This window comes from Gymnogyps californianus, chromosome 20, assembly GCF_018139145.2.
Source record: "Gymnogyps californianus isolate 813 chromosome 20, ASM1813914v2, whole genome shotgun sequence".
NCBI lineage: Eukaryota > Metazoa > Chordata > Aves > Accipitriformes > Cathartidae > Gymnogyps > Gymnogyps californianus.
Genome location: NC_059490.1, coordinates 7,137,343 through 7,162,938, shown reverse-complemented (window position 1 = coordinate 7,162,938; position 25,596 = coordinate 7,137,343). Strand labels below are relative to the sequence as shown.

The window sequence follows — 25,596 nt, the reverse complement described above, 5'->3', positions numbered from 1 at the left end:
TGGAGAAAATACTTTAAGGTGCTTAGAATAAATAACTTTATATAGGAAGGACAAACCTCTTTTGTGTAGATACAGTATGTCAAGAAAGTCAAGCAAAACACAAGAAAAAACGTTAAGAGTGTTCTTTTCCCTTTTGTTCTTTATGTCTGATCATTCTTCAAAGACTTACTACCAAGAAAAATATAGAATACAATATGACACTTAGATTCTTTCGCTATTTCTTCCTCCCCCTCCACCTTGTGATCATGTGTATGGTCACAAGCATGGAATATATTGGTGCATCTGAGAGAATGCCCTAGCCTGTTAAACACAGATCATAGAGTATATGAATGACACATATGAATTTACAAATCATGAATGAATTGCTATGCCCATAAATTATAAGTCTTTAACACAGAAAAAGAAGCTTAGTTTTTCTTGATTTAAAATTTGTGAAGTTGGAGTTTCTGTAGCAGATATTTAGCTCGTCTTGGTAAAGTGTTGTCCAGAATCGTACTGTTGATTTTAATGGATTTTTCATGTGCCATGGATTTGCTTTAATCACAAGTATTTTATTACAATTTTGCTATGTTTCTAGAGTGATGGACCTTCCTGATGCCCTTCATCTGGTATGTTCTCATGCGTTTTCCTGTCATCGTCTCCCTCTGTCAAATCTAAAATACTGGGAAGATTGTTAATTCTGTAGGGTAACATCTTGCAAAGGTCTGTATCATTCTGTATACTGGCCATAATGTAGTTCACTGTATGCTACTCAGTATGTATCATTATAAGGATTTTAAAAAGGGCTAACAAGCATTTGATGTGAATGGTGATTGAATCTAACTGAGAACTGAGTATCTCACTCCCTTAGGCCTGTGAAAATTTGGAGCTGTGTACCAACTCTGGTGTTTGCAGTGAAGGACTTCTAAGCGGAGAGGATCTTACGCTGCAAAGTTCTGAAGGATATAGGTAGCTGTATGCAAAAGTCCTGCTGACATCAGAGTGGCTGTTCACTGAAGTTAAGGACATGTATTTGAGGAGTTTGAGAGGGTCTGGACAGACGGTCCTACCGCAGCAGTGGGGGGTGCTGGCACAGTAGTGTTGTCTTCTGTTGAAGTCAGGGAGAGCATACAAATGCACAGAGCTGTGGAAACCAACCTCTTAAGTACAAGCCAGATCTGCTGTAAGCAGTCTAATATTTGCAGGTAACATTATTTACCAAATATTATTATTATTTTTGGCTTAAGAGTGATGTTGACATATTTTAAGGAATAATAGTAGCTATGTGTTGCAGAGCCAGCAGGAGTACAAACACGTGCTGCCTGAGTGCAGGGCAGGGGGTCGGTTTGGTTTTGCTTTTCCTCAATGCATGGTTATATTAGGATATATATTTGTTTGATTCTTTTTTCAAAAAAGGTATCTAGGCTAATATTATTGCTCTTAAAGTTTGTACTTGGCAGGTATTTATTTATAACTTGGTAACTCTTAAATTATACTGAATGTAATGTTTAGCAGCTTTGTACTTTATACATTTAATATGCACTTTTCTAGTGATGTGGCATACTTAATTTTTTCCTCATTTCTTTATCTAAATGTTAAGATGGTCAAGAATTGATTCACCTAGCTCTAGTGTGTTTGCATAACTCTCTTCCTGCTGTTTTTTTGCATAGAACAGCTTGGCAAACTTGACTGCATTTCCCACCCTGCATATTCTGTTTGCAGGAATGCAGAGGAAGAGGGGCTCAAGTCAAGTGAAGATTTCATGATAGCTGCGTAAGGGATTACGAAGTTGCATCACACGTATTCTTCCTAAGTCTTCTCTATCCATCTGCCCCTAATCTGATTTTGTTTTAAGTCTCGGCTAGTAGGCATGGTTGAGGGTGTAGATTGGAACCTGGGTTTGGCTTCAGTCTTAACTGGCAGTACTCCTACCTTGCTGTGAGAAAGCAGGCTAATCAAACCTGCATGCATCTATTTTAACAATACTATCTCACTGTTCTACCTGGTCTGTACTTTTCTTTGTAATTCCTTGCTGCTCTTTTGTAGTGTAAGTGACTCAGTCTGACTCAAATTTTAACCTGCTTAGTTTCTTCTGAGTTTCCATAATATGTGAATAGAGATGTCAACCAAGAAAGTATACTTTGACCTTTTTTTTGGTTTGTAGACTATATTCTTTAGTGTTGTTAAAGGTTCCTGCTCCAAATTGCTGTGTCTTTAGATTGCTTCACTTGGAATGAAACACTGTTCTGTCATGTCACAAGCAGCACCTTTATGGTAAATCAGAAAGAGAAGTGTGTTCCTGAGAAACTGGCTACTGAAATGCCTTGGTTTAGTTCATGATAGGAACCATATGCTATCCTAATGCAAGGGCTAGTTCAACATCATCATAAACCCTGTTGGATGTATCAGATGTCAGCTGGATGTTAAAATAGAGATGCTCTCTGGATTTGGCTAACTGTAACAATTATTGTTCTCTTTTTTTATCAGTGTTTTTCAAAATCTTGATTTAATGGTTGAATAATTCATCTTACTGTTCAGCTTATGTGGATAAAAATAGAGGAATGTATGTGAATAATTTGCAGCCAAGTAAAAATTCTACTAAATTGTTTTGTTCTTTTTTATTAAAAAAGCAGAGTTTTAAATTTCTTTTTAAACACAGTAAAACTTAGAATTTTCACTGAAGTATATTTGTTGCTTTGGTTTAGTCTGTCAGCAGCTAGTCCTCTATCTTCTAATACTTGCAGAATTTTCAGTTTATGTTCTTGTTTACCGAAACCCAGAACTTCTTTCAAGGGGACTATAAATGTTTTAATATGCAGATTTTTTTTTTTTTGAGTGGTCCATGGCAGATGTTGTTGCCATCATTGGCTTCAAGAAATAAGTTAGATTATTGTGTGCTTTGACTTCTGTGTTCATTTGCAAGCAGCTTTCATTTAAAAAAAAAAAAAAGAAAAGAAAGTCAATAATTTGTTTTCCTGTTACAGTAATTTGTTTCTGGAAGATGCAGAAGATGAGTGGCTTGATAAAATGGTGTTGACCAGTTCAGCTGTTAACAATATTATCTTTAAATAGTTTTAAAAATTTTTTTTTAGTATCTGTCTGTAGAAAATTATCATAGTAAAGCTACATATCCTGCGGGCGAGTTCTGGAAAAAGATTATTCTTATTCCGATGGACACAGTTTCAGCTGACATAAATCAGATAGGTAAGTGTGTGTGATGGTTAGGACTGTATTTAGACAAAATAATAATAATAATTAGGTTGGTGCGTGGTTCACATTAGTGCTATAGGTTTGGATCCAGAATTACTTAGGTAGGCAGGAGACACTGTATCCAATTCCATAAAGGCAGAGTAAAGAGTAGTGAGCTGTAGGTCGGGTAAGTTGCTGTGTGGAGTTCCGTTTTGGATGTTGAAGTTGCTGCTGCTGCTGTTGTCCATCTGGCAGTGAGAAGGGAAACACTGGGAAGATGTTGGGGATGATGAAATGAGAACTAGGGGATCCACAGCTAGGCTGTCATCTTTCAGCTCTTCCCAAAGATTTCCTGTAACAAAACAAAACAGATTGATTCAACTTTCTTTATATATGCTTTTTGAAACATTGTTTTACAGGAGAGGTCATAATTATACAGTTGTGTATGCTGTATGTGTAGGTAGTCTTAATGACTTGTGATTGAGAAAGGAAAAAGATTGTTTAGAGAGTATTTGTCTCCATAATAAATCTGGGAGAAAGCAGCATTAATTTAAGAAAATTATTTCACTTGATAATTGGCAAGATTCTGTTGCAAATGTATCCTTATGAAGCACAACTTCTATTTGAAAAAAACCCGCTGATTTTGAAAGGGGAAATTGCCTCTGTTATCTTTATAAGATATGGGAGAGCTAATGGCATTTATGGGACAAATCTGCAAATAATATTACTGCACAACTGGACTTCTCATATTCTTATGGTGTAGCGTTCTCTGAATTGCAAACTAAATTACTGGATATGTGATTGACCTGACAAATCAAAAGATCTGAAGTGTTACTTTTTTCTAACGTGTACCAAAAAGTTTCTCATCTTTCCATTGAACGTGCCTATCACAGTGACAGCATTAAATAAGTTACTGCAGGAGGGCTGTATTTTTCATATTCATCATTGCAGATTTCTTCGGGGGGGGCGGTGGCAGGGAGACTGTTGCTTCAATGCTATACCCACCATCTGCAGACTATCAAATGGGATAATAGTTAGCACTTTTGATTTTTAATTGTTAAAAAAAAATTTTTAGATTTTTTTTTTTCAATTAAAAAAAAAATGTGCGTGTATAATGATTTTGCTCCAAGTGTGCAGGCCTTGTCTTAAGCTCTAGGACCTCTAATTTGAGATTTGATAATTTTAGAAAGAAAGAAAGTAAAAAGTTTAGATAAGGTTAAATAATTTAAGGTAAAGGGCAAGGACAGAGGGAAGTTGGAATCGTACCATGTTGGCGAAGCATACAGAATATTCACAGTACAAATGAGTATGCTCCAGATTAACTGAATAAAATGGAAAGAGGTTGAGAGAAATGAATGGAATGTGAGATCTGGCTGCCTGAAAGAGGAAGAAGCTGAGGATTCAAAAAACTGTGTTGTTAATCTTAGTAAAGCAATCTGGGCAGGGCAGGATTGTGGAGTATTTGTGACCGTACAATGGCAAGGCAATTGCATTCACTGAGCCACATAGACTGCATGCTTTTTCTCTGCCTTTAGGTTGTTTTGTGTACCACTTTTTGTCTGTGCAGGAAGACAATTCTTGCATATTATTTGGTGCAGCAAGAGCTTTATTGTTTGGAACCCACAGGTTTTATTTTATGTGTATACATACATAAATATATATATATATACACACACATATGAACTTGGTGGGATTTTTTTTCTTATTTTTGCATGAAAAGCTATGTTCTTAGTGTTCAAAATCCTGTCCATTCAAGATGATTCAATTATTTAATATCAAGAACTTCACTGTCAGCATTACATGATTAAGTATTTAAGAACACACCTCAGAAAATATAATTGTTCAGGGCATAGATCATATGAATGCCTTGTGAAGGAGTAAATAGCATTCTTTTGAGCAAAGATGTGGAACATGTTTGAATAAATATTGATAAAGAAAAATGTTAACGTGTTAATTCAATCAAAATTATTTCTCTTTGTGCTCCTCACATGACAATTCTCTTGATATACACCAAATAGTTGTGCTTGAGTAGTTTTCAGTGCAAAAATATGTCCAAATTTTAAAAATGCATTCTAAATACTGTCTTGCAGTATTTAATATCAGCAGTCATAGTCAAGAGTAAGCAGGTTTTTTTTAAGCTCTGGATGTAAATCTGTAGCTTTCTTGGGAAACTTTCTAAAGATACAATGCAAAATTCCATGTTGTGCAAAATAATGTAACCTAGTAAGCTGGTCTTTGTAGCAGTGGCAAGGACAAGTAGTTAAAAAAGGAGGACATAAATGCATCTTATGCAGGTTAGGATGTGATGTAATAAGCCTGACTCTACAAAATAAAAATGCCTTAGATACCTACCTTGGAGATCAAAATCAGTCAGGGATGGATTAAGAGCATCGATATCATTGCTGAGATCTCCTTCCTGCATGAGCGTGTCCTGCATTGTCCTGGCTGTAGAGTGCTCTGTCAGCATCTTCACACCACAGATGGGGGGGGTCTGAGCCGGCAGTGGAGAATCCTGGGTGATGCTGGGCTGAGTTCTGAGTTCACTTTGAGCCTCCCCAGAAGGAAATAGGGTCTGAGGGTCAGGTGACTGTTGCATTAATGTACTTGAGATTTGAGGAAAACCCTGTGGTGACGTATAGCACGCAGTTTGCTGCCCCCCGAGCAAATTTGGTAATGGGTTCTTGACATGTAGAGCTCCTGATGCGTGGATACTATGTAATGGCTGTGGTATACCGGAGGAAAGCGAGGGCTCGCATAAGGAATGGGGTTGGACTGCCATCTGTCTGGAAAGGGATGCACTTGCAACACCAGTTGGACTGCAGGACATGATTGAAGATCTCAGCTTTTCACTTTTGTCGCCTATCAGTGTGTCAAGTTCTTCTACAAAACAAGAAAAAGGTCCATGACTTGCTTATTCCTAACAGAGCCTCAATCTTCATAGCTTGCAGCTAGAATTTTAGTGTCCCTTAGGAAATGGCTGAGTAGAATGGCAAAAAGTGCTAGCCCATATATGATAAGAACTCCAAAAGCCTGAAATGTTTTTCTAAATTATCAGTGCTAAGTCAGTATGTAATAAATTTCATTTTTGTGTTTAAAGGTTGGATACTTTTCAGTTAATTTCAAATTTTATTCTATAGTACTTATTCAGTATTGGTTTTATCTCAAAGTTTAGTGAGATGTCAAGAGAGAATGTTTTCTTAGTGGAGCTTCTTTGTGCCTATTTGGAAGCAATCCTGCAAAACCAGGTCTTATTTAATTCTGCCTTTTTTTTTTTTTTTTTAAATTGTTTTGCCAATCACTTTATAACCGGGAAAAATTCTTAAATGCTTTCCTAAATAATGTATAAATTCTCTTATACAGCTTGGTGCCTATTGCAAAGGAAAGTTCTGGGGACCACTGTTTGAGAACTAATACACTAACTTACTGACCTGGCTTTGCCATACTCTTCCTTACAGCAACTGGGTCTTTCCTCTTCCATTTCTGAAGCTCCTCCTGCATCTTATCAATTTTGGCTGGATTCAGAGCCCACAAACAGCCTTTCCGAGAAGAATTGCCTGACTTGTTTTCGACTTTCTCAAAGCATTTGTTCAAAGATAAGTTGTGGCGTACAGAATTCTTCCAGCCATCTGGAGCTGTCTGGAAAAACAAATCCAATCTAAGAATGGAACTTCAAGGAACAAAAAATACAAATATATTGCTCTGTTTTGACTGGTGAGATTGTAAGAAATGCTGTTTAGATTATACTTTCTACAATATGAAACTTGTACATTAGAAGGAAGCCACAAAAATGTTACAGTCATGTTGTGTGGGAAGAGAGGAATCAGATAAAATAGTAAACAATCTTCTAAGCAAGAAGGTTGGCCTTGTCAGAGGGGCTGCAGAATTTTTAAGAGTGAATTTGCAAATCACAAGAATTAAGTGTGTAAAGAATTATATTCTAGAACTGTGAACTAACAGGAAATCTATCTTAATCTATTTTGGAACACCTAGAAAAATTTCAAATGCTTAATTGAAGGACTACGTGCTACTTGGACTCAAATTAAATGTCCAGGCAGACTTCAAAAGAATTTTAGCATGCTACTGTAGGTGTAACTTTGTACGCTAGCCAATTATATAACCAAATGGTTTAATCACAAGCCCTACAGATGAGATACAGGTTTCTACATCTGATCACTGCATCTTTTTGCTTTGCATTTATTTTTAACTCAGTAGTGGAAGCTGGAAGGTTCTTTAAACTGAACGATACATATAAGCTTCACTAAAATGATTCCTCTTTTTATTTAGGCCATTTCTGATCAATGAGGGAAACAAAATTCCCTCCTTTCCCTGAGGACGGTTTTGCATTCAACTGCAAGAATGGAAAGAAAAGAAAACCTAGTGCAAACCCTCTGTTTATACAATTTAATTTTTACAATCTTTTTTTTTTCCAGATTGCTTGTAAAAGAACTTTGAAAATTAATATTACTGTAAGGGATGAAGAGGAAAATACCCAGCAAAATGGTCATGCTCAGATTCTGATGGAAAATGCCTCTTTGCTTGCTAGTCTGAAATACTGGTCTTGAAGAAGTGGCATTGTATCCTTTTATTGCATATAAGTTTTTCTGGTGTTTGTTTATTTGATTTCACTCATTTCTGCTTAGTCATGCAGCCAGAAGATACTGCCCATCACATTAAGGCTTTGTAAATTAGTATGCATGGTCATATGGGAAGATTCCTATAGTAAATTCCTGATGTGTTGCTTCCTTGCTTCTCTTTTGGTAGGTACTGTACGGTGCTATTTCTTGCATATCTGAGTAGAACTGTTTCAGCTCATTGCCACTGCACTATAATCTTAAAAAAAAAAGGGGGGGGGGAGCAGAAAAAATGACTTGCTACATAATGGTAGGAATCAACCTGAGAAACCCAACTTCGTTGCAATAGATGCAACTACTAGTCCAGCTAGACTTCCCCTGTCATTGTAAGACCAGTTAAAAAAAATAAAGTTGTAGGTTTACCTGTGTCAGTCAAATGATATTCTTTCCAAAAGGTCTGCATTTGCAGAGATGAGAAATCTCAAGAGAGAGAGACTTTAGAGCTCATTGGATTACAAAGAATGATCTTCGGTACTAGTGTATGTGAGGCCTTTTTTCTTTTTTTTTTTAAATCAATTTTGGATGCCTTTTCTTTTCTTGTTTCCAAAAAATGCTCATCTGTGTGTCATAAGAATTAAAAGAAATTAAAGAACTCTCTGAAAGGTGGAGGAAGTTGTCTATGTGCCACTATTGATTCATATTCATGGATGCAAAATATTTGTTGTCATAATTGTTTATATCAACCACAGAGAATTATTGAAGAGAGCACAGGAAATAAATATGATTTTCCATGGTCTTTTTAAAGAGGTTAAAAATTAAAATTTCCCTTTTATGCGCATTAAGTTTCCTTTCCATTCTTATGCTTTATTAATAGGGATCCTTCTCTCTTGGAAGCCAGCTTTTTGATAGTTTCTCTAATTGTTGCCTAGTGTAACAGATTTCCTCTAAGGCATCTTTTATAAATGGACTTGTGTCTGTTTTTGCTTTCACATGATACACTGTGAATTTTTGAACATACTTTGACAGAAATTCTACTTTTATCAGGAATGTACAATCTGTTCTTTCCTAGCTTGTGAAGGACTATCTTGTGGGTTAAGGCATTAAAAGCCTTACTGAAGAATTTAAGGGTCAAATTTAATACTTGTTTTCATCATTAAAATATTAATTAGTTGTGGAAGTTAAATGTTATTTACTAAAAAAGAAACTCTTTTCCCTTCTGTCCTGATTTCAGCTGGGATAGAGTTAATTTTCTTCCTAGTAGCTGGTACACTGCTGTGTTTTGGATTTAGTATGAGAATACTGTTGATAACACACTGATGTTTTCAGTTGTCGCTAAGTAGTGTTTATACTGTCAAGGATTTTTCAGCTTCTCATGCCCAGCCAGCAAGAAGGCTGGAGGGGCACAAGAAGCTGGGAGGGGACACAGCCACGACAGCTGATCCAAACTGGCCAAAGGAATATTCCATACCATATGGCATCGTGCCCAGTATATAAACTGGGGGGAGTTGGCTGGGAGGGGCGGATCGCTGCTTGGGAACTGACTGGGCTTCAGTCGGGGAGTGGTGAGCAATTGCATTGTGCATCACTTGTTTTGTATATTCTAATTCTTTTAGTATTATTATTGTCATTATTATTATCATTATTATTTTTCTTCCTTTCTGTCCTATTAAACTGTCTTTATCTGAACTCACAAGGTTTGGTTTTGGTTTTTTTTTTTCCCTTCAATTCTCTCTCCCATCCCACTGGGTGGGGGGAGTGAGCGAGCAGCTGCGTGGTGCTTAGCTGCCGGCTGGGGTGAAACCACGACACCTTCATAGCAGCACAGTTTCTACCCTTTTGGCCCACCTGATGTCAGCATTTCCCTATTATGTTGGCCAGTCCCATAGGTGAGACAACATGCATTTCTATTAAAAAAACCCAACAAAACCCCCCTTTAAAACTCTTTCTGCCATAGGGTAATGCTAAAGATGATGAATCAGTTTTTCTCCCTTGCAGATCATATTCAAGTTCCTTTCTGGCAGTTCCAAAAGTAAATAAAACTGTTCCTCCTAGGTAAAATGTGTACTTCGCTACCGAATAAGCTGACCTGAAAGAATATTCCTGCTTCTTGCCCTGCACATGAGGCTACGTATACCTCTCTCTGTATCTAGACAGGATAATTAGTGTTTCTGCTAAGCACCAGGGAAGATGGGAGTGGCATGTGTTTCTCAGAGGTTTTCAGAATGTGTGGGGGTGTAAACTATGAGATAGTTTTAGAAATGTAAGAGCAAAAAGTACACGGATTTATTCTGGAGACTGCTGCCAAGAGTTGAACAGGTTCTTGCATTAAACTTGGTATTGCTGAGCAGCGAAAAAATAGTTGTTTACCTAGGTAGGCCCTGAAGGAACACTCCGGCAGTGTGTTCATGTTACAACTCTGTCACCAGTTTTTTTAGGTTAACATTTGATTGTTAATGAACTGAGCTTTGGCTATGAAGTTGCTCTCGTATAGTTGGAATCTCCTTGCTATGGCTCGTTTCTGCCATTGCTGCGTTCAGCGTCGTGTGGATGAAGCTGTGTGGAGTTGGACACTGCAAGAGAATACTTGCTGCTGTAAGTTCCATCAGACCACAGACCTTTCTAACCTCTTGGACCACTGGCAATAACTCCAATTAACAAGATTAAAGCTTTCTGTTAGACTCACTAATCACTACAAAGAAAAAAAAGGATGACAAGCAAAAAATATTATTGTACAGACCCATTGATCCTGACCGCCTCTTGAAGTTTAAAGAGTTCAGTGATCTTGCAAAACCCTTTCTCTTTAAATCTAGGTCTCAAGAGAAGGGAGAGGTACATCAAAGAGTAATTCAACTTTAGCTGCGTAGATGTTTTTTTTAGGACGTAGGAGTTGGATTGCTCTGTTTCAACTAGAAATGAGATTGTTGCATCATAGAAACTAAATTTGCTGTGGCAGCGAATACAAGTTAATTTGACTAGGCTTGTATCATCTAATGTCTCGCAGCAAGATTCTGTGTACACTTGTACTCTGTTTCTCTCCAACTTAAATTGCTTCCCCTCCCCCTGTTGTATCCTGCTATTTAGTGAGTTCTGAGAGCAACAACAAAATGTTCTCTGCTGATTTTTATATTACTTTATCTTGCTGAAGACTCTCCAAAAAAGGGAGGATAGAAGATATTAGCTTTTGCCATATATTGATAATTCTGTGGGCTGCTGTAAAAAACAGAGGTAGACAGGGCTTAGTGCCCATAAGCATAATAGTTGCTTGTTTATTCTCCCCAGCTTATTTTAAGGATGTTTGGGATGGAACTATTCAATCATTTGACTGTATTTGTAAGTAAAATGCAAAAACAAAGCCGTCACAAAATAGTGAATGTTCCAGTAGTACCCCTTGCACTATTCTTTTCTTGTAATGCATATGACAGCAGTAACCTCATTCTCATCAATTTTTAAATGAATTAAGAAAAAGACATGAGGATCAGCAAAAAAAAAAAAAAAACACCACCACCACCAAAACCCACTCCCTGTGGAACAGGCAAGTTTTGATAAGTAAGAAGGGAAAAGTTTAGGTATAAAACAGTTATTTAAAGCTGTGTTATTTAAATACTGTACAGATGAGCATATGTATACACCATCTCTATGTATCTGTGTGTATACAGACAGACATATGAACATGCACCTATCTATACACATTTACACACAAAATATTGCAATGTATACAATACACAATATTTACACACAATACATAGTTGAGGAAAGGATGTATATCTCCCTCATGTTTCTGCTGTGTCAGAATAACTTTAACTTCAGGACGAGGAAGGTGACACCTGGCAGAGCCGCAGTCTTGTGTCTGAGGAATTCTGTGCATGTTAGCAGCAGCATTTGGTTTGCAAGCTGCTGATTAATTTTATAATCGATTGTGTTGTAAGACAAAGGAGAATTAATTTCAGTTTGGTCTGATGAATAAGTGTGGACATGCCTGTAAAACTTATTTTTAACATTCCTACCTCTCTGCTTGAAACTCATGCTATTTTTCTAGAAAACAGTGATCAGATAAGGATGTATTACTTTGCTGTAGATGACGTGATTTGTGCATTATTCTAAGAAGCGTAGTTCTGCAAAATATCAATTTCAAGATGTTGTGGCCCAGGACATTTTTCACAATCCTCAAACTTTTTTCCTTTGCATTATTAATATTTCTTGCAACTAGTGGTAAATGCATGGGAAACAGAGTTAATATTCTGTTAGGGACAAAATACAAATCTTGAAATTTATTCTTGCTTTGAAAATAATAAAAAAATTTACAGCTACTATGTTCTTGTCATGTGCCGTTCTACCCTTCTTCCTTTCCTTGTGTGTTTACTGTCATTACTTAATTTCATGTGTGTTTAGCCTAAAATTCAGTTATGTCCCTGTGACTTAACGAAGTTAGAGCGCTTCAGATTTGTTTCAGTGGATTATGAACAGTCATGTTGTGATGGGATACTTCTTGAATTATGATGGTAGGTTTCTTTATTTTTTTTCTCCTTTCTCTTGCGTGTAGAGTAGCTAGTGATTCCTTTGGGAGGAAATCTGGGAATACAGAAGTGTAATGGATCCTAACAGTTCTTCCTTCATGATAATGTGTATTCCTTTCTCTGATTACTGACATGTTCCCTTTTTTTTTTTTTTTGGCGAACTTTATTTATCTTCAGTTAGTGTCCAAAACCATTGCAAAATTGTACCAGAACATTTCTTTTTAGTTATTCTTAGTGTTCTTTTCTTAATACAAATGTTTGAATTGCCTTTCTGTAGCTGCTTTAAATTTGGTTTAATTGCTGCATGTTTATTTGCAATAGGAGACAGGACAGACTCATGTTGCTTTATTTTCATTTTTGGGCCTTGCTAACAGTTGCAGGTCACCTGATCTGGACTTTTAGTGAGATGTTTTTGAAGAATCAGCAATACTAAAGCTCTGTGTTGAGCAGCAGTCAACGATTCTATTATAGCTCTTTTTAAAATCTTAACTGTAATCCTTCTGCTCTTGGATCATGTACTGACTCATCTCTTTCCACTTGCATTCCAAGTGCAAGAAACCATTCTCTTATAGCATGGATTTAAATTTCAATAGTATCTGCTGCAAAGCATACACCCTTACCTTCACCAACATTACTGTGTAATTATGAGCTTAGTACCATTTATCACATATTATACTTTTCTTTGTACAGCGCATGCAAGTGATGAAGTTGCCTAAGATGGATATCCCAGCTCCAGAACAAAGCAAGATAACCTTGAACCTCTGCTTCCACATGAGTATGGAGGTGCTATTGATGACAGAGGAAGCCACAAGACCAGTTCTGCCTGTATTTGAGATCTGAGAGGAAGGAATGGATGTGTTTTTAAAAATATTTATCCTTTTTATGGGTTGTTAGTGAGGAATGGCCACTGTTATCTGCACAAACTCAAAGTTGGAACAGTTCTTAATAACTTTTTGTGTTAAATATTACCACATATCATGTTCACATTTCTGCCTAGGCCTAAAATGCTGGGTAGTTTGTGATCATGAAGGTATATAGCGTGTAATTGATTTGATATTAATCTACTAAGAAATTATCCCTTTTCATAGATTGAATCCCCTCCCTTGTTCCCTCTGCTGCCAGGTAAGTGTAGAGAGAGATTTCCCCCCCCCCCCGTGGAACTCACCTTAAAGTAAGGAAAGTGTTCCGTCATGAAATTGTAAATCTCACTGACTGGCAAACTCCCTGTCTTGCTGTTTTTGAGTGCCATGAAGATCAGGATGCTTTAGGGAGAGAAAGAAAAGTATTTTAGCCTGTTCTGCTTGACTCCTCAGAAGCAGAAAAAAAGACTATTTTTCACAGTGTGTGTAATTACTCTGGCTTTCACTGTCATAGCATGAATACCAATGATGCTTAAAGTTTCAACTCAGTAGTTTATAAACAGTCTCCTTTACACTGCTTAACTTCTAGAGGTAATTCTCACAGCACATATAGAAGGCCCAACCTGAGTTTAAAATAAAGTAATATAAAGTGCAATCAAGAGCACAGCCTTCAAATCTTGCTAGTGTGTATTATTTAAGGTTCTGTTTAAATGCTTAAACTGATAAAGGCCACAAAGAGAATATCAAACTGACAGTGACAGAAGGTATAATTAAAATTTAATTGTCTGATCTACTTTGTTAGACTGCTGTTTGGGGGCTAAACCTGTGTGGTGACTGGCATATGCGATATGTTTTCTAGGCATTTCCTTGCCCTAGTAACTGGAGAAAAAAAATTAGTTTTAATACAGGTCCTGGAAGAGACAACCAAGTGTGATTAGTCTTGTGCTGATGAAATTTGCAACACCTAAGATTTTGTATTAGAGAAACGTCTAGCTTTTGTGGGGGTGATCGAGACTGTTCACACGCTTTACAACATTTCATTTCGCTCTGCCTTGGCCTCAGAGTCTGGAACATCTTGTGATTCATACAAACAGGACAGAGCACACTGGGAACAAGACAAATAATAGTAAGCATGTTATTGCAAATGATGCTGGAAATAGGCCATGGGTAAACAGTGTATTTCCTGTAACATTAGGACTTGAAAAAATATTTTATTACCTGTAGGAGTAGATGGGTTTGGGAAATAGAGGCTGCTGGGATTCTTGACTGCTTTGAGGAGCGATTCTTTGGTAAGGGTAGTGTGAAGAAGTAATATAAGTCACAGGATAGCTGCCTCCTGGGGGATACTGATGATACAATAAAAGAGATGTTACTTGGCTTAGCAACAAGCTCTCAAAAATATTTCTTTCTTAATAACAGTATTAAACTATTTAGTTCTGAGGATATTGTCCTCTGCCTACATTTAACAGCTGTTATGCCAAGCCAGACCTAAAGTCTTTCTAGCATGGTATTGGAAAACATTAATATTACTAGTTAATGCTTAAGAAGTAAAAGAAACAGGGCATGTATGAGGAGGAACTCACTGATGTGTTGGCTGTTACCAGATCCTGTTGCAGTGTGTTCCAAATTGAAGTATGTAAAAAAAGTACTTTCTTTTATTATTGCCTGCTATGCTACTGAGTTCTTGTGAAAAATGGGAGTAACTGTACGCTATTAATTGTCTCCAGATAATTCATAATTTTATAGACCTAAAGCATATCTCCCTTCAGCCATCTCTTTTGCAGTTGAAGTATCTTAGCCTGCTCAGCCTCCCCTGAACATTGTGCTATGCAGACAAGTAAATTAATGGTGTAATTTTATTTATAGAAATCAAAAAACCAAAACAGAATAAAGTACTTCAAACAACGTGCACCATAGGAAAATAAGCCTATTAAGTAAAGCCACTAAAAATATAGGTAGAAACAGGAAAGCTTTGACTGAGCATTGTTTGGGTTTGTGCGCTGTTTTTTGGGGGGTTTGGGTGGAGAGGGATACAGCAAGGCAAAAATCCGAAGTGTATAAAATCTGCTCCCAAGAGAATAGCGTCCCAAAGCATCTGTTCAATTTGCTGTTATCAGGCAAGGCAATAAAAATCCAAACAACAACAACGAAAGCTTTAGTGGAAAAATGGCATCAGAATATATATTAAAGTGAATGTATTATTACAGAATAAATTAATAATGTCATTCCGGGGGTCAGGAGAGTGGTATATGAGACATTTCTCATAGGTGAATTTTCATATTGCCTGACTTGGACTGAAGCTGTGAGGCTACTCTGTTTAGGTTCCCTCATAGTCAACAACAAGAAACAGGCTTCTCCACGAGGCCAGGAGTTTACGTGCTGTTAACCACCACCTCAAGCAGCTTCTTTTTCTCTGTTTTCTAGATCAGAAACCTAAAAAGAATAACTGGGACACCTAAAATCAAATAGCATTTATGCTACCCTCACCCCACCCCTAGGGACAAGCAGCAGAACGCTACCTGAGACTGAGATGCTAAGCTATCTCTTCAAGAGATCTCTAACCCTGTCCAGCTCTCAAGACACACTAAAGAAATGGCTGGCTTATCATGCAACCACCGTGATAGAAATATGCCAATGCAAAAAAATAGGTGAAAGAGGTGAGATAATACATATATATAGCCTTGATTGCATCAGAGTTTCTGTAGGTTTGCTCTCAAATTTTTAACACAGCAGTTGGTCACATATTTTTCTTTTCCAAATTACAGTTTAAACCTGCTGGCAAGCAACTTGCAAGAACAAAGAAACACTACCCTGCTAAGGTAAGATACCATCAGTTGGCTCTCTGTGAGGCAAAGGCTCCCACTGAACTCAGAGCTCACTCAGTGTGAGAGGAATTTCTAGCTCTTACAGATGAATCTTTCGAGATGCCAGGGCTAGGGCATGGCCAAAATTAGGAGTCATGTCATATGCTATTAAAAAATCTACCTGCATGCCTTCCCTGGTACTCAAAGGTTGCTGAGCCCTGTTCTAGTGTTTTACTACTTAGCTCTAGAAGTTCTGTGTCATGAGGTTTTTATGGTTCCTCTGAAAGATTATAATGTAGCTCTCGAGACTTGTTGGGAAAATTTCCTTGGTAATTAGTTTATATGTCTCCTTAGTTTCTTACTGTCATTCCTATTTTCAGACCAATAGCTTCTGTTGCTCTTGGTTTTTGTCCCCTTAAAATGCCTGTGAGAGGTTATGTGCTTGCAAAATGTTCGTAGTTTATTTATTTATTCTGGATTCTGAATAATTTATTTCAGTTTCTCAGTAATTTTATTGTTGTTGCTTGAGTTTTTGCCTGTTTGCTTTTATCTTTCTAACACTGAACTGCCTGAAATGGAATGTGGAAAAACATACCGAATACACTCATTTGTTTGCTACAGTAAGCAGGGTGAAAGAAATGAGATGTACATAATTAATCATGTCCTGCCTTGTTAAACTAAATACTGGGCAAAACTGCAGTCTCCAGAGCAGCTGTGAACTAATTTCCATATGCAGTTCTGTGCTGCCTGCTTTGTTGCGTTGTGTGTAGATTTTTCACCGGAGTAGAAAACAGGGTAATTCATACAATAATCTGATTTTATTGGTTTTAGTGGCTCTTTGAAAGGAAAGAATACTAAGATGGGACTGGCTGTGATGTCGTCACCAAGGGCAAGAACTGGGCGGTTTAAGGATTATTTCTGTTTTATTGGTTTCATTACTCCTTTTTGAGGGAACAGAGGCTGGGGAATGGTCTGGTATGACAGGCTTGAGCTGGTTTTACAGTCGCACACCTGGCATGAAAGGTGTCCGTGTTTTATGGTGGGTGGGTAAGTGACTTCAGTGTCTGCTGTTTCTTTCAGGTCAATAAGAAGTAATTTTTCTTATGAGTCATCATTGGTGTTGTGTCCAGCAAAGGGGAAGGTGAGGCCATTTTATCATTTGGACAAAATTAATGAAGGAGTTGATCTCTCTCATCCCTCTAATGAAAAGTGAGGAGTAGTTTGAACATCCTTCACTTCAGGCTAAAGGGCCCGTTCTCTTGAGTGTAACTTCCTAGTGATTTAAATTGCACTGCTCCATTCAAATTTGAAATGTAAAGTATTAATACTGGAGCTACCTCATGCAAAAGATGTTATTCCACTTCTTAGTCTTGTATCACATGTTCTTTCATTTCCCAGTATCTGATTATGGCACACGGACAGCAATTCTACCTGTTATGACTTTGGCTGCTTATACCTATTGTTTTTTTCCTCTGAGTAGTAGAACATGTTGCCATACTTTTACTGTAGTAACATTAAGAAGCACAAATATTGAAAAGTCTAACAGAAACCTGCTGTATTTAAGAGATCTGTCACAGTGCCAGCCTGCAGGTGGATGGAAGACTTTCCTCTTAGTGCTTGTTGTGTCTTGCCTAGCAACTCCCAGAAGGTGTATTTCAGCTTTAATTTTGTAGGTTTTTTGAATGTGGTTAATGCCAATGCATAGTAATAATACTGGTATCAAATCAGCAGTGACAGGGGAAGGATGCCTGCTTCAGAATGAATAAAAAAATTAAAAAATACTTGAATTAACAAGCTAACTGGAGTTTCTGCTAAAGCAACACACAAAACTGACATTTATACTGTGTGAGATGTATGGTGCTGTGGCACATCCACAATGTCTGTACTGCAGTCCCAGTGGGGAACTAGTTTATATTTGCAGCAGAGCTTTTGTGGCAAGTTAATCCTTCATCTGGGATCCTTTTCTTCTAAAATAACAATAATAAAAACAATCAATTTGTAAGTTAGGATGGTAGTGTAATATCACCTTTCTTTTCATTCTGTTTTAATTTTATTATTACCTTTTATCACTTCTATTGAGTTTTAGGCTAACAAGAAAAAACAAGTAAATTAATTATGATGGTGTTGATAAGAACTTAAAAGATAGTTACCTTTTCGCCACTTTATAGGGAAAAAAAAGGTTCAGTAAATTCTGGCTAGTGGAATGCCAGAGAGATAGGTAAAAGAAAAAGCCAGGAGTGAGATTATTCTCTAGCCATATTTCCTGACTCAATGTAGGAGAACTGCTTCTTTCTGTTATCTATGCTTTCTCACATCTATTTAGCATATGTACACTTCTCAAGCTTTACAAGGCTACCCACTGAGGACAGTGGATACAAAAAGCCCTTGATATTGAAACTATTTGAACTTCAGTAGTACCTGGACTCGCTAAGCAAATTGGTCTGTCCTTGTGCAACACCTATTTGGAGAACAACCTCTGTGCCACTGAGTTCCTAAGCTGATTTAAATACGAAGTCCAGTTAGTGGTCAGGGAGGGAATACTGAGGGAGCAGGAAGAGAAAGATGACAGTAATAGAGACCTGATTTTAGAAGTTTACTTCATGCAAGTGTTGGTACTTGAGGGTGCTTATTGAACTGCCTTGCCACACCATCCTATTGATCATTTTAACTGTCCCAGACACTAGAAGTTCAGAAAGGCCGTAGAAGTCCCTGAAGCTCTCCAAGTGGTTGATACAGTTAGTCCCTATTTTATTCCTCTCTATATCTGAGGGGTTATATACTATAATAATGAGACATCTTCCTTTAAGTTTCAGTAGGCAGGTGGGGGATTTATAAGTGCAAGAAACACACACTTAAAAATATGAAAATCCACTACTGAGGTATGGAATACTTTCATTCTTCCTTAGTAATGTTTTATAAAACTCTAACAAATGAAACTCCTAAAAAGTTATCTGTGGCGGATGATTTAATGTTATCAATGATCAAAAAATTCCAACATATATGTATTCTTGTTCTTTATGGTCATTCAGCATCTGTTTTCAGAAGTTACTTAAATTTCCTCTTAAAGAAAATCATGCCAAAAATAACCTTTCTTTTTCCTCATGAGCGACTAAATCCTGATGATGAATGGTATAATTACTATTTCAATGACTCAGACTACTAACACCATACGAATTAACAATCCCAATGAAATATCATACGGTAACCTGTTTTTTGTTTTCTGTGCGCAGTTTTGAATCACTGCTCTGTTAGTTACATTTTTTATACTTCTTGAGCAAGTTGAATGGGATGGTACAGTTGATTCCACAATATCAGTCATCAGTCACTGGGATCAAAGGAGTTGTAACTCAAGTGTGAGCTTTTATGTTCAAATATTTTATATATATTAATTTCCTGTAAGTTTAATTTAATTCAGTTCTAATGGTTGGGAGTTTTGGTAGTTGTGCTATTTTTGTATATGGATTTCTGTCTACATATCTGAAAAATCCTTGTTGCCTTAATCTCACCTTAAATAAGTTTTGGGATTTTTTGTTTTTTTTTTTTTTTTTTAAATAGGGTGTTTCAAGCATATTTTTATCTCCTCAAACGTCTTTCTTACTGAAAATTCTGTACATTGCAGATAACTGAGCATAAAAGAGGAAAATTTCAATGCATTGAACAGCACCACCATTTATACCTAAAGGAAATTATTTAAAGACATTTCAGAGTCATCAAAATTACTTTCTGTAATACACACCCTCCCTCTATGCCAAGTTTTCAAAGCTCAGTAGACCACGCTCGCTAACCTCTATAAATATGTACTAGGGTCACATGTAAGATTAAGGTATATATGTATGATTTTACAAACATACTGTGTGTATACTGCTTTGAAAATATGAACTGACATTTATTCGAATGACATGTAAACACACTCAAGAAAAACAACGTGTCAGTTACTCCTGTGCATTTTTAGTATTAATAACATAGTTACATTACGGAAGAACAACCTTAATATCGTGCATTCTCACGCATCATCAGCATTATTGTCAATTATGCTTCAGCTGAATAATCTTTCTCTGGGGATGATGTAACAGTCAAAAGATTGCAAGAGAGATGTGTGTGCCATCAAGCACAAGGAAAGCGAGCATCATCTGGCTGTCAAAATTTTGCTTTAAAAGTGTTTTTCTATGTTTGATCTGAATTTTAAGTATACAGTCACATATATTTAATTTTTTATTCTGAAGTTAAAGCACAGTTAATTCCCTGGGATCCTGAAATGCCAACAGTTACGTTAATAATTTATCTGGTTTCAAAGCCAATTTTCTTGAGCATAATGGTGAAAATATAAATAAACGGTACCAAGATTCCATTTTTACAAGGTTTTTTTGGGGGTTTGTTTTTTTTTTCTGGATAACCATTTTAAAATGCATTTAGATGTGGTTCTTTTAATATCCCCTTGTCATAAGCAAAATGTATGTATACAAACATGGCCCTGCAAACACAAATTTAGCAGGTATTGTTTTATCTGTCTTTTTGTATTATTACCATAACTACTGTACCATTATAGTGCTAGAAATACAGGGAATTTGGGTCTACATATTGTACTGACCTGATGGAAAGGGTGTGAGGGGCAATACATCTGCTGCACTTGAGGCTGATAGCAATACAAACCAGGCTGCCCTTCCAGTGGGGATGTCCTAAGCTTGATGTCTGAATCTTGCTAGAAAATATTTAAGGAAAGAGTTATTAGAGAAAACACCTCAATTTAAAATAGAATAATTCTGTTAGTTACTGTTCTGATTTGTCTTTCATTGTACTTACTACTTTTTTGGACTTGATTCTGTCACAGTAAGTGTTACATAGAATTTGTTTTATATTCTAGTGGTACAAGAAGAAACATTGTTTCCTGCATTTATATAATTACTACTTTCAAAAAGGAAATCCCAGTCCAAATTCCATGCAAAGAGCAATTCAGAAAATGTCAGTTTCTGTTTATCTTTTTTCCCTACATACACAAAGTGCATACTCCAGCTTTCATTCCTGAGTGTGCACATGTCTCTGTGTCTTTCACTTTTTTTCATACTCCTTGATTTTTATCTTGCAGACTGTCAGTACCTCAAGCTGATGCTGGAGTTTTGTCATTAGGTAGAGGGTGAGGTCTATAATGCACAGGAAAGAGGTGGCAGAGAAGAATCAAACCAGGCTGACTACTGAATTTGATCAAGATATAGGAAATATAGTAAGAATGTGATTTATTTCTGCAACTGTGGAAGTAAACATAGAGAAGTTGATCAAGTCGTAATTTCTCACAGGCCTGCCCAGCTGCCTGTCCTGGATTCCACATAGAGCTTGATTCTGTTAAGGGCTTGGGCTCCTGCGTGTTAAATGTTGCTGTCTTTTAGTTAGAATGCCGAGTGCACCATACGGTGTGTGTGGTAACACTGTCTGCTTTAGAAGAGCAATTCAAACAAACTGCACGCTAAGCAGAGAGCTAGATAGAGCTCTAGCTGGTAATAAACAGTGCAGAGAACGATGTGTCTTAAGCAGTGTCCTTATCTGCGCGTCTGGTGACTGACTTCAGGTTCCTTTCCTCACTTAACATCGATGGCCAGGAATTTTCTTCTGAGAGCTGATGTCATAGACATCTTATTATTTCAAGGAACTAGTAGCACTTTCCTTCTGTTTTAAAGCAAGGCCATAATGACCATCTTTTATGATATAGATTAGTGTAGGGGTACATATTAGACTTGATTTGATATCCTGGCACCAAGCAAATGCCACATCCAGTATTAATAAATGTCCGTGCTATTTTGGTGACCGTAAGATGAAGTTTTTCAGAAATGTCAACTTGCCAGCAGTGTGTAAGCTATTTGAGAGCTTTGAAGTTGCATGCTGACTGAACCAGTGGAGACATTAACAAGTAGTCAGTCTTTTCCTGAGTAGTCACACGTACTTGGTAAAGGGCTCCCGCAGTGCTAGCTTTACATTCTCTACATCTTGCAGCCCAGGGATTTGGGAAGAAAATGGGAGTTTTTTTCAACTCCTTATAGGTTTTGCATTAAACTCATCTGACCTAGATGAGTATTTATCCAGGAAATAAGAGATTTAGATCAATTTCCTCCTTAACCTGAATGGCTTCAATCCCCAGGTATGTACCCTGACAACATCCCTCCATTCCCTGGTAAATTGTCTTAATCCAATTAAGATTTTTTTTTTTTTTTTTTAACCCCCTCTTTCTTCTGGTAACCCTCGAATTTGTTGCCTCACAGCAATTTAGGACCAGTGGTTAGGGCCCTCTCCTGGCAGATGTAGTCATTGTTTTTGTCTGCACTAGATTATGAAGATCTACTTTACACTTTGGATCACAGCAGAGATACCTTGTGGAGATACTGGAGGGTAATTTACCTTGCTTTTCAGGGATCTCTGTGCTGCCCTAAATAGGCAGTTGCCTCTATCCAGTATGTGAATTAGCCCAGGTACCTTTATACTGCACATACCATAAACAGATCTTGTATTTAATTTAAGTAGTACTGATGTCTTAGAGTTTCTCTTCTACTTGCATCGACAAAAATGCAGGTCAGCTGAGGTGTTGTAACAAATCTGATACACATGTCCTCATGCTTGAAAAATACTGTTTTGTCAACTTTTGTCCCTTGAAAATACTAGTTGATGACAACTACTGGCATAAAACCCGTTGTCAGGAAGAATTTGGATATTTAAGATTCATGTATTGCGTCTAGTGGAAAATCATTTGTCCTTGTGCACCTTTCTGAGGACTGTTTTTCAGTAGGGAAAGGGCATAAAATAGAGAAATTTGACAGATAAATGTGGATGTCTATCCTGAGCTCTAGCCTGCAACTTGACGAGAGACTAAATGTCCATGTAGTCACGTTAACAGATAAGAAAATAATTCCAAAAGTATATTTTTGCCATTGAAAACGAAAAAAACAATTAGAAAAAATACTGACCATGACTTGTGAACTGTGATCTTGACCTGTGGTGCTGTATTGGAGGCTGTTACACCATGGTTGTTCTGTGGAGATGTTCGGAATGTGTGTAGGAAATGACTCTGACTCGTCAGGACCTGTAGATCCTGGTAGACCTTCAAAACCATCGATGCTTCTAGCATTTTTGAAGGGTGAACCTTCTGGTGGGAGGGCTTGATGTGCTTCCTGGAAGACATCTTCGCTGATTTGCCTCTTGTAAGGGTGAAAGGGGTTTCTGCTGCTCTTGAGAAACCTGTCATAATTTCCTACAGTACTTTCCTCGTAACTGTACCGTCTGAATTTTTCAGTACTGAAAGATGCTTTAAATTTGTTCTTGCCACAGTGAATTCCTTGGCTTGTAGGGTATCTCCCATGAATTGGATCCTGGGCTGGAGAAGCAGGACTGGGGCTGTGAGAAGACTCTGAACTCTTCCTTTCTGTCCTGCCGTCTGACTCATATGGTTGGCAGTTGTAACTGGGATTATCCTGCAATGAATTATTGGCATTTATTTAGGATTAGTATGAGCAAATATTTTATTATTTTCATTATTTACAAAAAAAGTACATTAAAAATATGTTACTGATGAGAAGTATAAAATTACTAGTCCTAACCACCTTCACACAGAGAAGCCCTAAAAGATCTAGAGGGTTTTCTGGTTACTTGGTATCCAAAACTGTTCAAAAGTAAATTAATAAAAGCATTGAGAAGACTGAACTATCTTGGAAAAACAGGACCTCTTAGGTAACTATTGACTAGTTGGTCTGACAGTTTCAGGGAAAAGATGATGTATGATCAAGTGATGAAAGATTAAATGACAGGAATATGATAAGTGCAAGTCTTGTCATATACAAGTTTAGTCAAATAAGCTTGATCTCATTCTCTGATGGTGTTACAAGCTGCCAGATATTTGCTAGTTACATCACTTCCTTTCATTAACATAGCCACACTCATTCTGAGACAGGTAGGCTCTAGGCAGACGTTTTAACCTTCTTCCTGTCTCATCTCCTCCCTTCCCTTTTGCACTTCAGCAAAAAGAAAATAACAGCTACTAAAGTGCTCTTTAATCTAGAAGAGAAAGGCTTAACAAGAACTGGTGTCTGGATCCTGAAGCTGAATACATTCAGCTTAGAAATTACGCATGTTTTCCCTGACATGAAGGATGAGTAACAACTTGGATGCCTTTTGAGAAGACATGCTTAAGTCAAGAGCAGGTTATTGTGTTCAGGGAAGGGGAAAATGTGATGTTCTGTGTTAAAAAAGTCAGACTAGATTTATCAAGGGGTCCCTTTCCTCCTTCCCCCTCCAAATCCAAGTTGGTCTTACAGTATTTTAGGAGAACAGGTAAAGCAATATATGCCTTCATGGAAGAACTGGATTTCAAGAAGTCCCAAAGGGAAGTTAGCATAAAAGCCAGTGCTTTCTGCAGAGTGGAACATGGCACAGCTTTTTCATTCATGTGCACATGGGTCTTTGTGTCAAAGCTATTAATGTTTTGTTCTGTCATGGATTCCTGCAGAAAGCAAATCTGACCTCATGACGCTTTTGGCTTCTCACATGAACACGAACTTGCTCAGTTTGTAACTTCTTAATTCTTACTTTCTCGCTGTCCTCTATAGTCCTAATACATGTGTTTATGATATCTTTTGTTAAATAAGAATTTTTAAAAAAAACTATAATTAGTTATATGAAGCTGTATGAATGGCAGTGCTGTCAATTCTCCACCTGAAATTTTCATAATAAAAGTATGACAATGGTTATTTTGCTGTTGTTTGATGAAAAACACTATTCTCAGTTGTACTTTTGTTATGAAAGGTAAACATGATGAATATACAGGCAACAGGAGAGAGATAATTTTATTCCAAAAAAGAACTCCCAAGGAATTCTGAAGTGCTTGAGCGTATCCTCTACTGGCAGGGAGTAGACAAAAAGGTTCTGATGTCTCTCTGTCTGTCTGCTTTTTTATTTATTTATTTTAGAACTGGGATGAGAATTACATCAAATGTAGCATTTTTACTGGATTAGTAGCTACATGGGTTGCCTGTTTTGTTTTTAAAGTAATAGGATTTTTAAGCAATCAGATAGGAAATTTAGCATGGAGCTTAAGATTAGCTCAGAAGAATAACTCAGGTTTCTACTCTTCAAGAATCAAACTTTCAGTGTTTACTTTGTTACCAGTTAAGCATGCTGAGATTTAGTACAGCAATTGCTGAATATTGTATCTGAACTTGTGCCTCTGAAGAAAGAGAACAGAACTGGGCCATCTTACTCACAGTTTGCTGAACTGGGGATACTGAATCCCCCTGTGTCTTCATGAGGTCTTGTTGGTCCCTTTCCAGAGTGTCCGAAGAAGAAAATTTAATATTAGATTGATCTTGGAGTAATGAAACCATTACCAAATCCACGTCAGATAGAAATCCTGTTATGACAAAATCAAATTACAATAAATATTTTCTAAAGCTTAAACTGTAAAAGAAACCATCTTGTTACATGCAGATGACTAGACAGTGTTAGATATGCAGCGGGACAATAACCCAGCCTGAAGAATTCCTAATACAGTTGAATTTTTTTTTTTTTAGCTCTTAAAGAAATGTTCTGTAGGTGCAATTACAATGAAGATGTGATACAGAGTTTATATGGATTTACCATGCAATTTTTATAAAAATAAGTCATTACTTTGTTTTCTATTTCTTTTTTGCCTTTTTTTTATTAGTAC

General features: G+C 37.1%; 1 protein-coding gene across 1 annotated transcript; it reads right to left on the bottom strand.

Moving 5' to 3' along the window:
• Nucleotides 1-2,613: 2,613 nt before the first annotated feature.
• Nucleotides 2,614-25,273, bottom strand: FOXN1 (forkhead box N1). Its single transcript, XM_050909004.1, has 8 exons — nt 25,154-25,273; nt 22,865-23,368; nt 20,506-20,616; nt 14,332-14,459; nt 13,419-13,515; nt 6,597-6,804; nt 5,521-6,048; nt 2,614-3,520 (listed from the first exon to the last, which is right to left on the bottom strand). Exons 1-8 carry the CDS (start codon nt 25,271-25,273, stop codon nt 3,252-3,254), a joined length of 1,965 nt encoding a protein of 654 aa, XP_050764961.1. The 3' UTR covers nt 2,614-3,251.
• Between the last annotated feature and the right edge of the window lie 323 nt (nt 25,274-25,596).

Coding starts and splice junctions, on each gene's coding strand:
- FOXN1 (XM_050909004.1), bottom strand. CDS start 25,273: ATGGTTTCATTACTCCAAGATCAATCTAATATTAAATTTTCTTCTTCG. Junction 13,516..14,331: donor AAACCCATCTACTCCTACAG/GTAATAAAATAT, acceptor CTCTCCCTAAAG/CATCCTGATCTTCATGGCAC. Junction 6,049..6,596: donor GAAGAGTATGGCAAAGCCAG/GTCAGTAAGTTA, acceptor CTTGTTTTGTAG/AAGAACTTGACACACTGATA.